At 38.9% G+C, this 14985-nt stretch overlaps 1 protein-coding gene across 1 annotated transcript in view; it reads left to right on the forward strand.

Annotated features, from left to right (window-relative positions):
• RYR2 (ryanodine receptor 2) overlaps window positions 1-14985 on the forward strand; it is a 787527-nt gene that overhangs the window by 557170 nt on the left and 215372 nt on the right. The window contains exons 37-40 of the mRNA XM_037737814.1: window positions 1783-2587; window positions 5102-5302; window positions 11500-11605; window positions 13377-13520. Of these exons, the coding sequence (XP_037593742.1) occupies window positions 1783-2587; window positions 5102-5302; window positions 11500-11605; window positions 13377-13520 (1256 nt within the window). The remainder of the gene's footprint in view (window positions 1-1782; window positions 2588-5101; window positions 5303-11499; window positions 11606-13376; window positions 13521-14985) is intronic.

The raw sequence follows: 14985 nt of genomic DNA on the forward strand, positions 1-14985 counted from the left end.
GTTGGGAGGTGGATCTGGGGTTGGGAGGTGGGTCTGGGGTTGGCAGGTGGATCTGGGGTTGGGAGGTGGATCTGGGGTTGGGAGGTGGATCTGGAGTTGGGAGGTGGGTCTCGATTACAAGCCACCATCGAGCCACAGTGGCTTGTAATCGATTGCCTGTTACTTGGAAGGCTTAGATGTGGTGGGTAGGTGTGGACGGGATGGTGGAGTGCCTGAGGACAGTGACAAAACTCAACAGCAAAGACGGCAGATCTTTATTCAACATTTCTGGGTGTTAGGTACTGTTTTAAGTGCTCGGTGCTAGAATAACAGTAGCAAACAAAGCATACATATATATATGTATTTACATGTACATATATACATATATGTTCTCATAAAGGGAAATACTAAGTCTCACTAAGGACAGTTTCCTAGATGAATGATTGTTTTGATTATGAGTATATTAAGCTTCTACTTTTAATGCTACAGTGTCACCTATATAAAATCTGTATTATTTAAGTAGTTTAGAAAACATCAGCACATCTGAAGGAACTATGTGCTCTAAAAGGAATGCCCTGGCTTTAAGCATTTTCTGGCCATACGTTTTAGGTTTTATTTGTTGAAAGAGCATATGGTAGAAGCAAAATGATATGGATTATGAGCCCAGTGTCAACTCCAACTCTAATTACTTAAGGTGCCTTTTTATTTTGACACATAGAAAATGTCATTTACAGTGTCAGCTTCATGAGTTGCACAAACCTGGGTGGACACCAGGGGTAGCGGGAGTTCTTTGGGTACATGACAGATGTGCAAGAGGGTAAATTATGTCAGAGGAATTGGTGTGTTGTTTACCTATTTTTGACTGGCTGGGCTAATGCCTAATCCCAGGGCAGGGACAAAGGCTGCCTACCCTATGGCAGAGCTTTCTGGCTTCTTGATCCAGATTAGCCAGTCAAAAAAGGAGATTCAGGATTCCATGGTTTCCAAATTGTGAAAAGAGGGGAGTCCCAGGTTGAAGCTGAAAGACAAATACCTAAAAGAGGTGCCCAGATCCTCGATACAATGGAGGAGGAACGCGGTGCTAGATAAATGTCAAATTCTGTGTAGAAGAAAATTTGTAAAACATCTAGAAATGATTAAAAGTACTATGCAGCCATTAAATGCATCATAGAAAATTAAAAGAAGATACAGGTTAGGTGTCTCAAATCCAAAAATCTGAAATATGAAATGCTCCACAATCTGAAACGTTTTGAGTACCAATGTGATGCTCAAAGGAAATAGGGTACTTCACATTTCAGACTTTCAGATTCAGGGTGCTCAACTGATAAGAATAATGCAAATATTCTGAAGTGTGACAAAAGTCCCAAATCTAAAACACTTCTGGTCCCAAGCATTTCAGATTAGAGATGTTAAACCTGCAGTGTCCATTCCCATAACATTTTTCAGGTTTTTAAAAATTCAGATTTTTAAAAATCATTCATTTCTAGGCTGGGTGCGGTAGCTCACGCCTGTAATCCCTGCACTTTGTTGAGACCAGCCTGGCCAGCATGATGAAATCTTGTCTCTACTAAAAACACACAAAATTTACCAGAAGTGGTGGCGGGTACCTGTAATCCCAGCTACCCGGGAGGCTGAGGCAGGAGAATGGCTTGAACCTGGGAAGTGGAGGTTGCAGTGAGCCGAGATCATGCCACTACACTCCAGCCTGGGTGACAAGCGCAGAACTCTATCTCAAAAAAAAAAAAAAAAAGAAAGAAAAATCCTTCATTTCTAATCTTACTACCGCTCTCCTCTCTTCTGCAGATCTGTTGATATCTTAGAGTTGACAGAGCAGGAGGAATTGCTGAAATTTCACTATCACACTCTCCGGCTCTACTCAGCCGTCTGTGCTCTTGGGAACCACCGGGTGGCTCATGCCCTTTGCAGCCACGTGGATGAACCTCAGCTCCTCTACGCCATTGAGAACAAGTACATGCCGGGTTTGCTGCGCGCTGGCTACTATGACCTGCTGATCGACATCCACCTGAGCTCCTATGCCACTGCCAGGCTCATGATGAACAACGAGTACATTGTCCCCATGACGGAGGAGACCAAGAGCATCACCCTGTTCCCGGATGAGAACAAAAAGCATGGCCTTCCAGGGATCGGCCTCAGCACCTCCCTCAGGCCACGGATGCAGTTTTCCTCCCCCAGTTTTGTAAGCATTAGTAATGAATGTTACCAGTACAGTCCAGAGTTCCCCCTGGACATCCTAAAAGCCAAAATCATACAGATGCTGACAGAAGCTGTCAGAGAGGGCAGTCTTCATGCGCGGGACCCAGTTGGAGGGACTACTGAGTTCCTCTTTGTACCTCTCATCAAGCTCTTCTATACCCTGCTCATCATGGGCATCTTTCACAACGAGGACTTGAAGCACATCTTGCAGTTGATTGAGCCCAGTGTGTTTAAAGAAGCTGCCACTCCGGAGGAGGAGAGCGACACGCTGGAGAAAGAGCCCAACGTGGAAGACGCGAAGCTGCAAGGAGCTGGTGAGGAAGAAGCCAAGGGGGGTAAGCGGCCCAAGGAAGGCCTGCTCCAAATGAAACTGCCAGAGCCAGTTAAATTGCAGGTAATCCGAACAAGACATTTGAGTGAATTTCACAATTACTAAGCACTGAGGTATTGGAACCTGCCTTTGTTTCTTTCTCTGCGTGTGTATGTTTATTTCTTTGCATTCTCGTGTAATGGTAGCTCTTCATGAGATTAACTAACTTCCTGTTCTTCTCCCTTTTACTCATTAGCCATCTCCTCTTATTTCCCAGATGGATTTTACCTTCATTACACCAGAGTACCTGAACTATAAGCCATCAAAGACCGCTTTCTACTCATATTTCCACTCTTACCAACCTTAGAACGCTTGTTTACCAGTGGATGCACCCACTGTCACAGGGCAAGGTTCTACTTCCCCGTAATACACTTTTTGTTGTAGTTGTCGTTGTTGCTGTTTTTAGTAACAGGATCTCACTCTGTCACTCAGGCAGTGGTGGTGGTGCAATTGTAGTTCACTGCAGCCTCGATCTCCTGGCTCAAGCCTTCCTCCCACCTCAGTTTCTGCAGCAGCGAGGACTGTAGGCATGCCACCGTGCCCAGTTATTGATTTCTATTTTTAGTCGAAACGGGGTCTCGCTATGTTGCCCGGGTTGGTGTCAAACTCCTGGACTCAAGTGATCCTCCCTCCTCGTCCTCCCAAAGTGCTAGGATTACAAGTGTAAGCCAGTGCACCCAGCCACCCTAGCATGTCTTTAAGGAATCAGACACATTGGCTGTCTTTATGCTCATCAAGATGTTTAAAGGGTCCTTTATTAATGTCTCATCTGTTTATTAAAGTCAATTTGATGTTTGCATCACTGGACTGCACTTAGGGGATACACAAGTGAACCCTGCCTTTCAGAACCCCACAGCCTCTAAAACGATGTACACTCATTTATGCATTAAAAATCTTATTGCTAATTTCATTAAATACTCTGAAAACAAAGAAAGGATTACTAAAAGAATGTTTAGACTGGATTGCTGTTAGAAAGATGAGGGGGAAGACCCCTCAGAGATTGTGACTTTTAAGCTAAGGTCAGATTTAAGAGTTGTGTGTAGCAGTTACAAGAAAAAGGAATGGAGCAGGGTGTTCTAGGAGCTTTCCATGCAGTACAGCTCTCCCAGCAAAGGTCCTGAGGCAGGAGAAGGCCAGTGTGGCTGCTGGAAGGGAAATCGGTAAGGGAGGAAAGAAAGAGTCACCTAGCATCTGGTTAGTCAGGAGGCTTTCGTGCTGGTCCAAACCGTAGGAAACCATGCTCAGAGGAGGGTGGGGCAAAAGAGATGGAGAAAGGCGGATGGACACTGAGACTGCTTCAGAGACAGCATTGACAGAAATGGTTACATTGTAGATGGCGACACAGAGGGTTTTAAGGTCCATTTTGACACCATCATGTATTTCTATCACAATTAGTGTTGTGATAGAATATACAATTAGATAGATAGAACACGATTAGATACTTAGAACACTCTATGTATCTAATTAAATTTAAAAAATTAAAATTAAAAAAAACTATTTTAAAAAATGATTATATTGTAGATGGCAATATAACCATTTAAAAAATATAGATTTTTTAATATTTGGCAGAGTGCTCTTTTTTAGGGATGTTTCTAACAACATACTCAGTTATAAATCTTTTTAATTTTCAGTAGGAGAAAGACTCAGCTAACCACTGAATGAATGAGCATTCACCACTTAATTATCTTAAGTTTTGATTTCTAGAATTGATACAGCAGCTTGGTGATGTCACCCATAATCCAGATCTTAGTGTCTTTCTGCTGTGTGATCCTCAGCCTGTGATTTTCTCCTAATATACTTACCTTATTCTTTCTACAGTAATCATGTCATCACCCAATTACACTCATTTTGAAAGAAGGGCATTCTAATCTCTTATCACTGATGGAATATCATCCCTTAGCAAAGTTTTCATTACATATTTCATTGACCATAGCACCTGTGGCTGAATGGGAGCCTGGGAGGGTAAGGGTATCAGTCTGTTCTCACACTGCTAATAAAGACATGCCCGAGACTGAGTAATGTATAAAGGGAAAAAGGTTTAATTGAATCCCAGTTGCACATTGCCGGGGAGGTCTCACAATCATGGTGAAGGGCAAATGAGCAAATTCATGTCTTACACGGCGGCAGGCAAGAGAGCTTGTGCAGGGGAACTCCCATTTATAAAACCATCAGATCATGTGAGACTTATGCACCACCATAACAGCATGGGGGAAAACACCCTCATGAGTGAGTTATCTCCACCCAGCCCCACCCTTGACATGTGGGGATCATTACAATTCAGGGTGAGATTTCAGTGGGGAAAGAGCCAGACCATATCAGTTAATGTCCACTAAAGGGACATATATTCGCCATTTTTGCTTAGACAAATTATGTTTCATCTCCTGGGACTGAACACATTGCTGCCTATACGAAATCAGGATTCTATTTCTAAGGGAGAAGAATAGGCAACTAAGGATGTTGACCACAGACTGTGACTTGATCAACATTACTAAAGGGTTTAGAAATTAAACTTGGCTATCTTTTCAATGGTCTTCTTAGATGTGCCTACTGCTTCAATACCTCTGCGACTGCCAGGTCCGGCACCGGATAGAAGCCATCGTAGCCTTTTCAGATGATTTTGTAGCTAAGCTCCAAGACAATCAACGTTTCCGCTACAACGAAGTTATGCAAGCCTTAAACATGTCAGCTGCACTCACAGCCAGGAAAACAAAGGAATTTAGATCACCACCTCAAGAACAGGTACGGAAATGAAATGAAAGTCCTTTGTATTTATTTTGGTTTTTAGTCGTTCGGGATCTGTGCCTTGCAAAATTCTATGGTAAGTCACCCATATTGTTTTCCTTGTTCTGTTTAAACTCATGAAGTTGATTTAGTTAGTATTCTTAGTTTATCTAAAAGAATTTACTTGGTTAGTTTAAACAAAAGAGGGACTTGTTAGAAGATATCAGGTATATCACAGACTCTTTGTGAAGGCCAAGATATACCAGAATCTGAAGTTCTTTAAATAGGAGCAAATTTCAACCACAAATGGGTCTTCATCATCTTCCACTGACAGGAATATTTTATTCATAGGACTCATTGCTAGAGGCTTCTTATTTGTACCTACCATAGAAGAAGGACATGTCTCTTTCAGCTTGCTTGCCAAAAGACTGATTGCCCTGTTTGTGGTTCTCCCTCTCATTGCTTACCCACAAAGTCAGGTCTCCTGAGGGTACGACAGAATCAAGGGCACCTGCCCGAATCAGAGAATGGGCTAGTTTGGGGATGTGAATTTTCTGAAATCTACCTCAGGGTGGGCCTCAGAGTGTGAGAAGTCACCAAGGTGTAGGGATGGTGGTTAAACAATGTAATTCACAGATGTCTTTTTTGATTTCTTACCCTTACCATTTTCTTCTCTATCCAGAGTAGCTCAGAATGAAAGTTTGTATAGGGACTAATTCTGGAATTTATTCTTTCTCACCAGAATGTAATTTCTTTGAGGGAAGGGATGTGGAATTTTCTTAACTGTTATAAACAGCATTTATTGAGCAGAGAAGGGGTCCAGCCTCTTCCAGATTGACTCTGTTAAACTGCTGTTGGGAAAGTTCTGCTTCTGGAAAGATGGGGTACATGTGCTTCTCCCGATTCTTCCTTTTAAGTACAACTAAAACCCTGGACATTACAGAGAAGATAACATAAGAAGACTTTGAAAGATAGAGAGAAGAAGGGAGGTTGGCTACAGAACTCGGGACCCAAGGAACAACATGGTGGTGAGTTCCCTGGGTTTTCTTTTTGCCTCATCTATCCCAAATTGGAAGCTAAAGAAGCTGGCAACCAGGAAACACCAACGGGCATAGACAAGAAAAGCCACAACAAAAGCCTTCTCTCTCTAGACAGAGGATCAGGAAAGAGGCAGTTTAGCAAGACAGAAACGTGTTAGATAATAACTGCACTACTCCAGCCAAAAGTTACAGAGAAAACTGTGTCCCACCCACATTCGGCATAAGCCGAGTGGGAAACCTTGACTTTCACTCTCACTAGGCTGTAACAAGGTGCCCCAGTAGATGACAGAGCTGTGACTTTATCTCCACTGAGTAGTAACAAGGCCTCCCTCTTCCAAAGTATCAGCAGAGGTTATGGAAGGAGAAGTAACAAGACACAGTTACCCTTTTCTAGCAAGGGTCACATCAGTACAGGTCTAGTGAGGAAATAGAACGTTTACCCCTGCCCAACAGTAACAGGATCCCTTCCCTCCTCCAGATGTCCAAGGAGGCTGAGTGGGAAAATGGGCTTCCTCTGCAACCTGGCAGTCATAGGGTACCCTAAGCCCTTCTCCTGCTGGATTGGGTCAGAGGAAGCAGGTGAAACAGAGGTATAAGTAAGACCCAGAGCTCCTAGCATAATCCTCAAAATGTTGAGATTTCAATTAAAAATCACTTATGTGAATAATCAAGAAAAACTTGAATGAAAAAAGCAACAAACACAACACTGAGAAAACAAAGATGTTAAAATTATCTGACCAACCTGTAATTCCTTCAAAATGGAAAAAATAGAAAGCCTCAGCAGCAGAGAAACAAAATATATAAAGAAGAACCAAATGGAAAATGTAAATCTGAAAATAATAACTGAAATTTTAAAACTCAGTGAATGGACTTAAAATCAGAATGAAGTGAGAAGCAGCAGCAATCCATGAACTGAAGAGAGGGCAATGTCAACTACCCCACCTGAAGAAAACATGAATATAACAAAACATCTAAATTTGTGATGTTGGAGTCTCAGAGGATAGGAGAAAGAGGGTGAACTGAAAAAAAAGTTGAAGAAAATAATGGCTGAAAACTTTTCAAGTTCAGTAAAAGATAAGAAGTTAGAGATTCAAGGAGATGAGCAAATTCCGCATAGGATAAGCATAAAGAAATCTGTACCAAGACACATCATAGTCAAATTTCTGAAAAAAATTAAAGACAGAGTCTTTAAAGAAATGACACTGCCTCCAGGGTGAAAAGCAATTTGAGTGACAGCAGATGTCTCATTAGAAAGTATGGAGGACAGAAGGAAGTGGCACAACAATTTTCAGATGCTGAAAGAAGACACTGTCAACTCAGACTTCTGTGTACCTTGAAAATACCCTTGAGAAATGAAGTGGAAGTCAAGACATTCTCAAGTGACAGGAAGTTGTAAGAATTTGACTACAGCAGACTTACCCTAAAAGAATGCTAAAGGAAGTTCTTTAAACATAAAGAAAATGATAAATGAAGGAAATTTGGAAAATCAGGAAGAAAGAACAATGGAAAATGTTAAAATATGGCAAATACAGTGCATTTTTCTTCTCTGGAGTTTTCTAATTTATGTTTGATGGTTGAAGCATAATCATAAAACTGATGTGTTTCCAAATATATGTATAGGGAATATTTAAAAATTTTAAACAGAGGAGAATAAAGGAACAGAAAGGGTGATAAGGTTTCCTTCCTTCACTCAAACTGGAGTCTACCGGTGTTGACATTGTACCATTTGGTACATCATCAATGCCAGTAGGCTGTTTTTTAGGTATATTTAAAATAATACACAGAACAAGCACTAGAAAAGCTGTACAAGAGATCCACTGAGAAATACAGAAAAATCAAAATAGGATTCTAAATATTGTTCAAGTAATCCATAGCAAGTCAGTAAAAAGAAATCAGAGAGAACAAACAAAACCATAGGTGAAATGACAGACTGAAGTCATAACATATCAGCAATTACATTAATATAAATAATCTAAACCAATTAAAATACAGAAATTGGCAGAGTGAATTTTCAAAACTCTATATGCTTGCTAGGAGAAACTCACTTCAGATATAATGTATAGAGATTAAAAGAGAAAAGTTAAATGAATATGTATTATGAAAATATTAATCAAAATAAGCAGGAGTAGCTATATCCCATAAAGTAGAGTTCAGAGCACAGAAAATTACCAGAGAGACAGGGATACACAATGGTCAATCCATAAAAACACAAATATGTATGAATTGAACAATAGGGCAAAATATGTGAAGCTAAAACTGACAGAACTAAAAGGAGAAATAGACAAATCCAAATTATCACTGGAGACTTCAAGACTCCTCTTTCAGTTGATAGAATAGCCAAACAGAGAAATCAGCTATGGTATGGGAAAACTCCACACTACCATCAAATAATAGATTTCTGAGATTTGTAGACTACTCCACCCAACAACAAAATACACACTCTTTTCAAGTGTCCTTGAAACATTTGATAAAATGGAACATATCCTGGGCCATAAAGTAACCTCAAGAAATTTTAAAAAGTTGAAATCATACACATTTTTTATCACATTGTAATCATATTAGAAATCAGTAACAAAAAGGTAACTGGAAAATCTCCAAACTCTTAAAGATACTAAACAGCACACTTCTAAATAATGCATGGCTTGAAGAGGAAATCTCAGGAGAAATTTAAAGATTCATTAAACTGGACGAAATTGGACACATCACATATGAAAATTTGTGCCACAGCTAAAGCAAGGCCTAAAGGGAAATTTATGACACTCAATGCTGACATTTAAATTCAGATCAATCACCTACCCTGCTACCTCAAGAATTTTGAAAGCAAAGAGTAAAATAAACCTAAAGCGAGCAGAAAGAAGTCACTAATGTAGATAATAACAGAAAGTAATGAAACTGAAAACAGGGCAGTAGAAAAAATGGATCCAGAAGCTGGTTATTTAAAAAATCACAATAAAATTGACAAACCTCTAAAAATACTGACAACGGAAAAAAAAAGAAGATACAAATTACCCATACCAGGAATGAAACCAGCTCTCACAGCATACCATGCTGACATCAGGTGGTCATATGGTATTTCTTTCATCTCACCATTGAAATAATGATAAGTAGATGAGGTGATGAATATGTTAATTATCTTGATTTAATCTTTCTGCAATGTATTCATATATCAAAACATCACATGGTACCCCATAAATACATACAGTTAATATTTACCAATTAAATAAAAATATTTTTAAAGGATCATATGGGAATACATCCATACATACTATATGATTCCATGCATGTAACATTCTTGAAATGGCAAAACCATAGAGATGGAAAACAAATTTGTGGTTGCCATTAGTTAAGGTTGAGGGGCAGACAGGGGATATGGGTGTGGTCATAAACGGGTGATGGGAGGAATCTTTGAGATAAAGGAATTCTCTATTTTGACTGTACTAATGTTGCTGTCCTGGTTATGATACTGTACTACAGCTCTGCAAAGTGTTACCATTGGGGAAACGGCATAATGGGTACTTGAAGTCCTTCTGTATTATTTCTTACCATAGCGTATACATCTATAATTATATCAAAATAAAATTTTAGGGAAAAAAAATCACATAAACACCAAAAAAGAAAATCTAAAATAGTTTCTTAAAGGAAAGTTATAGAGAAACAGCTTTCTTTTTTGAAGTTATAAATTTAATATTATTGTTCAAACATGAATGGAAAACAGTTTCCTGCAGTTTAATTGAACCATTAATGTTAGCAGCAGCATTGTTATCCATTACAAAGATTAGGCATTCCTAATATCAAAATTCGAAACCCAGAATGCTCCAAAATCCAAAAGCACCGATGTGACATCACAATTGGAAAATTCCGCACATGAATACTTAGTACTTAAAATATTGTGTAAATCTTCCTTCAGCCTATGTATGTAAGGTGTGTATGAAACACAGATGAATTTCATCTTTAGACTTGGGTTCTAGCCTCAAAATATCTCATTATGTGTATGCAAATGGAGCTGGTCTTCTCTATCTGTGGGTTCTGCATCGTTGTATTCAACCAACGGTATATTGAAAATATTCAGAAAAAAAATATCCACAAAGTTCCGAAACACAAAATGTGAATTTGCTGTGCACAAATTACTAGGTCTAATACACTTAAATGAAGTGATGTGTCAGCACTATTAGGTCTTATAAGTAATTTAGCAATGATTTAAACTATATGCGTGCTTATGAATAGGTTATATGCACTTTCTGTGTCATTACAGATACGAAACTTGATCATCTGTGGATTTTCATCTCCATAGAGGGTCCTGGAACCAATTATACTAAAGGATGATTGTGTTCCAAATTCTGAAAAAAAAATTCCTAGAACTTAAACCCTTCTGGCCCAAGCATTTCAGAGAAGGGATATGGATATGCAAACCTGTGTTACTTTTCAGTTATATTTTTCATTCTTCTTTGTATCTGTGTTCTTCTCAAAAAGAGTTCTTTTAAATATTCAATATACAATAAATATTCAGTAAAGTAGAGATGTTAGCTAGAAAATAATGGAAGTTTGGGATAAGCATAATAAAATAGTTTTTAAAAATAGCATTTAGATCTCTTAGGTAAGAATTCTTAAAGTATACAAGAGTCTAACATTGTGGAATTGAGAAAGAGGAAGAAGCATTATACAACTATTTTGCAGCTTGATAAGTTTTGGATGATTTGATTTATTCTGCAGTACTGGTTGGATTGAGTGATGGACACTTGTGGAAGAATAATTTATGAACAATCAGAGATTTTGAGCATTTTGGTCTTATGGTAGTTGCTATGCTATCCCTTTTTTTTTTTTTTTTTTTTTTTTTGAGACGAAGTATCACTCTGTCACCAGGCTGGAGTGCAATGGAACGATCTCTGCTTATTGCAACCTCCGCCTTCCACATTCAAGCAATTCTCCTGCCTCAGCATCTCGAGTAGTTGGGACTACAGGCATGTGCCACCACACCCAGTTAATTTTTGTATTTTTAGTAGAGATAGGGTTTCACCATGTTGACCAGGATGGTCTTGAACTCCTGACCTTGCGATCCGCCCACCTTGGTCTGGGATTACAGCTGTGAGCCGCTGCTCATGGCCCTGCTGTGCCATTCTTGAATTCACCTTTCTTTTCTTCCTCCTTCTTCCTCTTTCTTGTTTTTCAAACTTTCAGATCAATATGCTTCTCAATTTTAAGGATGACAAAAGTGAATGTCCATGTCCAGAAGAAATTCGTGACCAACTATTGGATTTCCATGAAGATTTGATGACACATTGTGGTAAAGTCTTTTTAATTAACAGCTCTTATTAATGGTGTGTTTTTAATTCACATATTCTGAGACAAAATTAAGTGTACACGTGAATATGTTCATGAATACACACAATACCTGTTAGAAGATTATGTAAGAACATTTATTATTATGGCAGAATGGCAAAACAGCTGTCCCTTTGTGGGGAGTCCTGAGGGACAGAGAAATCAGAAAGGCAGTTAAACTGAGCAGAAGATGACCAAAATTCTTTTTCTTTTTTCCCTCCTTCCCTTAGTGATAGGAAACAAGAAGGGGGACATGTGGCCAGGCACCTCTGGCAGGGAGGTTAAGTGTTAGGTTTAGTCAACGGGTACAAAGTGTCGATTATACAAGATGAATAAATTCTAGAGATCCACGATACAACAGAGTGCTTCTAGTTAACAATACTGTATTGTGCACTTAAAATTCTGTTAAAAGGGCAGATACCATGTTAATTATTTTTAAAACAGCAAACAAACAGAAACCAAAACCAAACAAACAAAAAAACAAAAAACAAAGAAGCACTAAGAAACTTACAGGTGATGGATTTATGTCTATTCCTGGTGGTGGCGATGGTTTCACAGATGTATGTATATGTCCAGTCTCATCATATTGCATGCATAAAACATGTACAATTTTGCTTATATTAACCTCAGTGAAGCTGTTTTTTTTTTCTTTTTTAAGAAAGAAATTTGATCACAAATAGTTGTATTTAAAGCAGTTGAGGGAATAATTTCTAGAAAATTTAGACTATATTTTTTGAAATTAGAGAATGCCTGTGGAAACCCTGCGTTGAGTTATATGTCAGTAGTCCAAACCTGTTAAGGGAAATCTCCCTTCCTTTTATTCTAAGAACTTTGAAAATGGAATTGATTAGGTATTCTGAATGTGTGTGTATGTGTTTTATTCCTTTATGCAGTGGTATAGATAAGGTCTGATGATTCAATGAAAGAAAATGAACTAGCTGTTTTTAAAGTTATAGCTAAAAATAATACAACTCGTTTAACCAGTGGTTACCTTATTTAAATGAAGATAATAAAAATACCACTTTGCATATTAATTTTGTTTATTAATGAAGTACCACTAAATGACTCCCAGAAAATTATACTCTGTGTGTGTGTATGTGTGTTTCTCTTGTATCTCTACAAGTATCCCTTGTATCTCTACAAGTATCCGTTATAGAAATGTGTGTATATGTGTGTGTGTGTGTATACATATGGATATATATATTTCTATAAGTATCCCTGTATTTCTAGGGATAGTAAAACTTTAGAATTCTTGCTTCAGATAGAAAGCATTCCCTGGTTTAGGGTACCTAATTATGCCTGTTCTCTCTGTTTCTCAACTAACCAAAGTATCACTAAAATTTTTGGAGGCAAGAGAGGAGAATGAAAGTCCAGGGGGTTTTTAGGCAGGGCAGGACTGTAAGTCCAGGAGACAGTGTCTCAAGTCAGAGATGCCCAAGCAGCAGCCCAAATAGCGGGATTGATCTTTGCCCCTAAGAGAGTCGTTTTGGTCTTTGCTCAGTGTTATATTTGGTCCTGGGTGACAGTCCTGAGCCCACAGGAACAGAAGAAAAGGAGAGAGGACGAAAAGAGGCCGACAAGTCACGTTATTCATGAGGGCTGGTGAACAAGATTGCTTAACTTCATGTCAGATGTTTTTGACGTTGCATGAAAGAAATTGCCAGCCCTGAGAATTATTCACCCAGGTGTATTCTTTCAGTATTTTTTTTTTCTGCTTCTCTGTTTTTTAATACTAGGAATTGAGCTGGATGAAGACGGGTCTCTAGATGGAAACAGTGATTTAACAATTAGAGGACGTCTGCTGTCCCTGGTAGAAAAGGTGACATACCTGAAGAAGAAGCAAGCAGAAAAACCAATTGAGAGTGACTCCAAGAAGTCCTGTAAGCAGTGAGAGGGCACTGGCAAAATGATCCAGCCGCTGGCACTCACTCGTCCTGTGAACGAATGTTGTACTAGATGAGCCAGTGAGATGATTGAGCTTGCAGCTTCCAAGAATCAGACTCTTAAGTAGATGCCTTAGCTCCCAGAAATAGACAGCAGCATCAGTCTACATGTATAGCCATAGGCTGAGAGGTAGCAGCATGATAAGGATGGATAGTCTCCATAGAGAACTAAAAATGTAGGTATTTTGATCAGAGACAATAAAGAGAAAGTGAAAAGGAAGTATAGTAATTTAGCCTTCATATCTAAATAGGAGGTTGATTTTCAAATATTATTGCATCAAATTAAACCTTTTTCTTAAAATCTAAATAGATACTGTCTTTATATTTTGGTTCTGAAATATTTCCTAAACTGTTAAACACTTCTGGTTGATCCATGTCCTATTTAAGAATAATGGCTGCTGCTCCTTACGACCAAATAAACATCCTTTGCCCGTGGGTTCCTCTGGCACAGCACGCTGAGTAGGTCTGAGGGATCCCGCTTACTTTTTACTTCCCTTCTAAGACTGCATGGATTTTAACATGCAGCACGGGTTTATTAATAGCTTTCTCTGAAATAAAAAAATATAAACTTATACAAACTTTTACAGCTGTTTTTTACTAACTTACAATGGAAAATCTTTATTTATACAGTTACTTCTAAATTCACTTTTCAGTGCCACAATCAAATTTGAGCCAAGTTTTCTTTAAAATCAGAGTCTGATTATTATTATTATTTTTTTAGGAGGGTAGTCTCCCTTAATCGCCCAGCCTGGAGTGCAGTGGCGCATTCTTGGCTCACTGCAATCTGCCTCTATGTCTCAGCCTCCTGAGTAGCTGGGGTTACAGGCATGTACCAAGACGCCTGACTAATTTTTGTGTTTTTAGCAAAGATTGGGTTTTACCGTGTTGGCCAAGATGGTCTCGAACTCCTGGTCTCAAGCAGTCCACCCACCTCAGTTTCCTGAAGTGCTGGGATTACAGGGGTGAGCCGCTGTGCCTGGCCAGAGTTCAATGTTTTTTTATGAATCACTTTCTATTATTATCAAGTTTATGATCTTGAATGATTAAAATGACAGTGTGGTTTTGAGACATAGGGGAATATATTGGCCTTTTATTTGCATTTTGTGTTCCGTTAAAAATGGTAGGTTTTGTTTTTACTTAAAAAACTTGTAGAGGCAAGGAAAAACAGCCTATTTTGAAAGTCAACCAGCATATTAATGCTAGGATTAAGTACCTCATTGTTCATGAATTGATTACCCCACTTAATTTTGGTAATTTCACTATTTATTTGAAAAGATTTGGGGCCAGGTATTGGTGGCTCATGCCTGTAATCCCAGCACTTCAGGAGGCCAAGGTGGGTGGATCACGAGGTCAGGAGTTCAAGACCAGCCTGGTCAACATGGTGAAACCCTGCCTCTACTAA

The sequence above is a fragment of the Cebus imitator genome, unplaced genomic scaffold (assembly GCF_001604975.1).
Source record: "Cebus imitator isolate Cc_AM_T3 unplaced genomic scaffold, Cebus_imitator-1.0 Scaffold42, whole genome shotgun sequence".
Lineage (NCBI taxonomy): Eukaryota > Metazoa > Chordata > Mammalia > Primates > Cebidae > Cebus > Cebus imitator.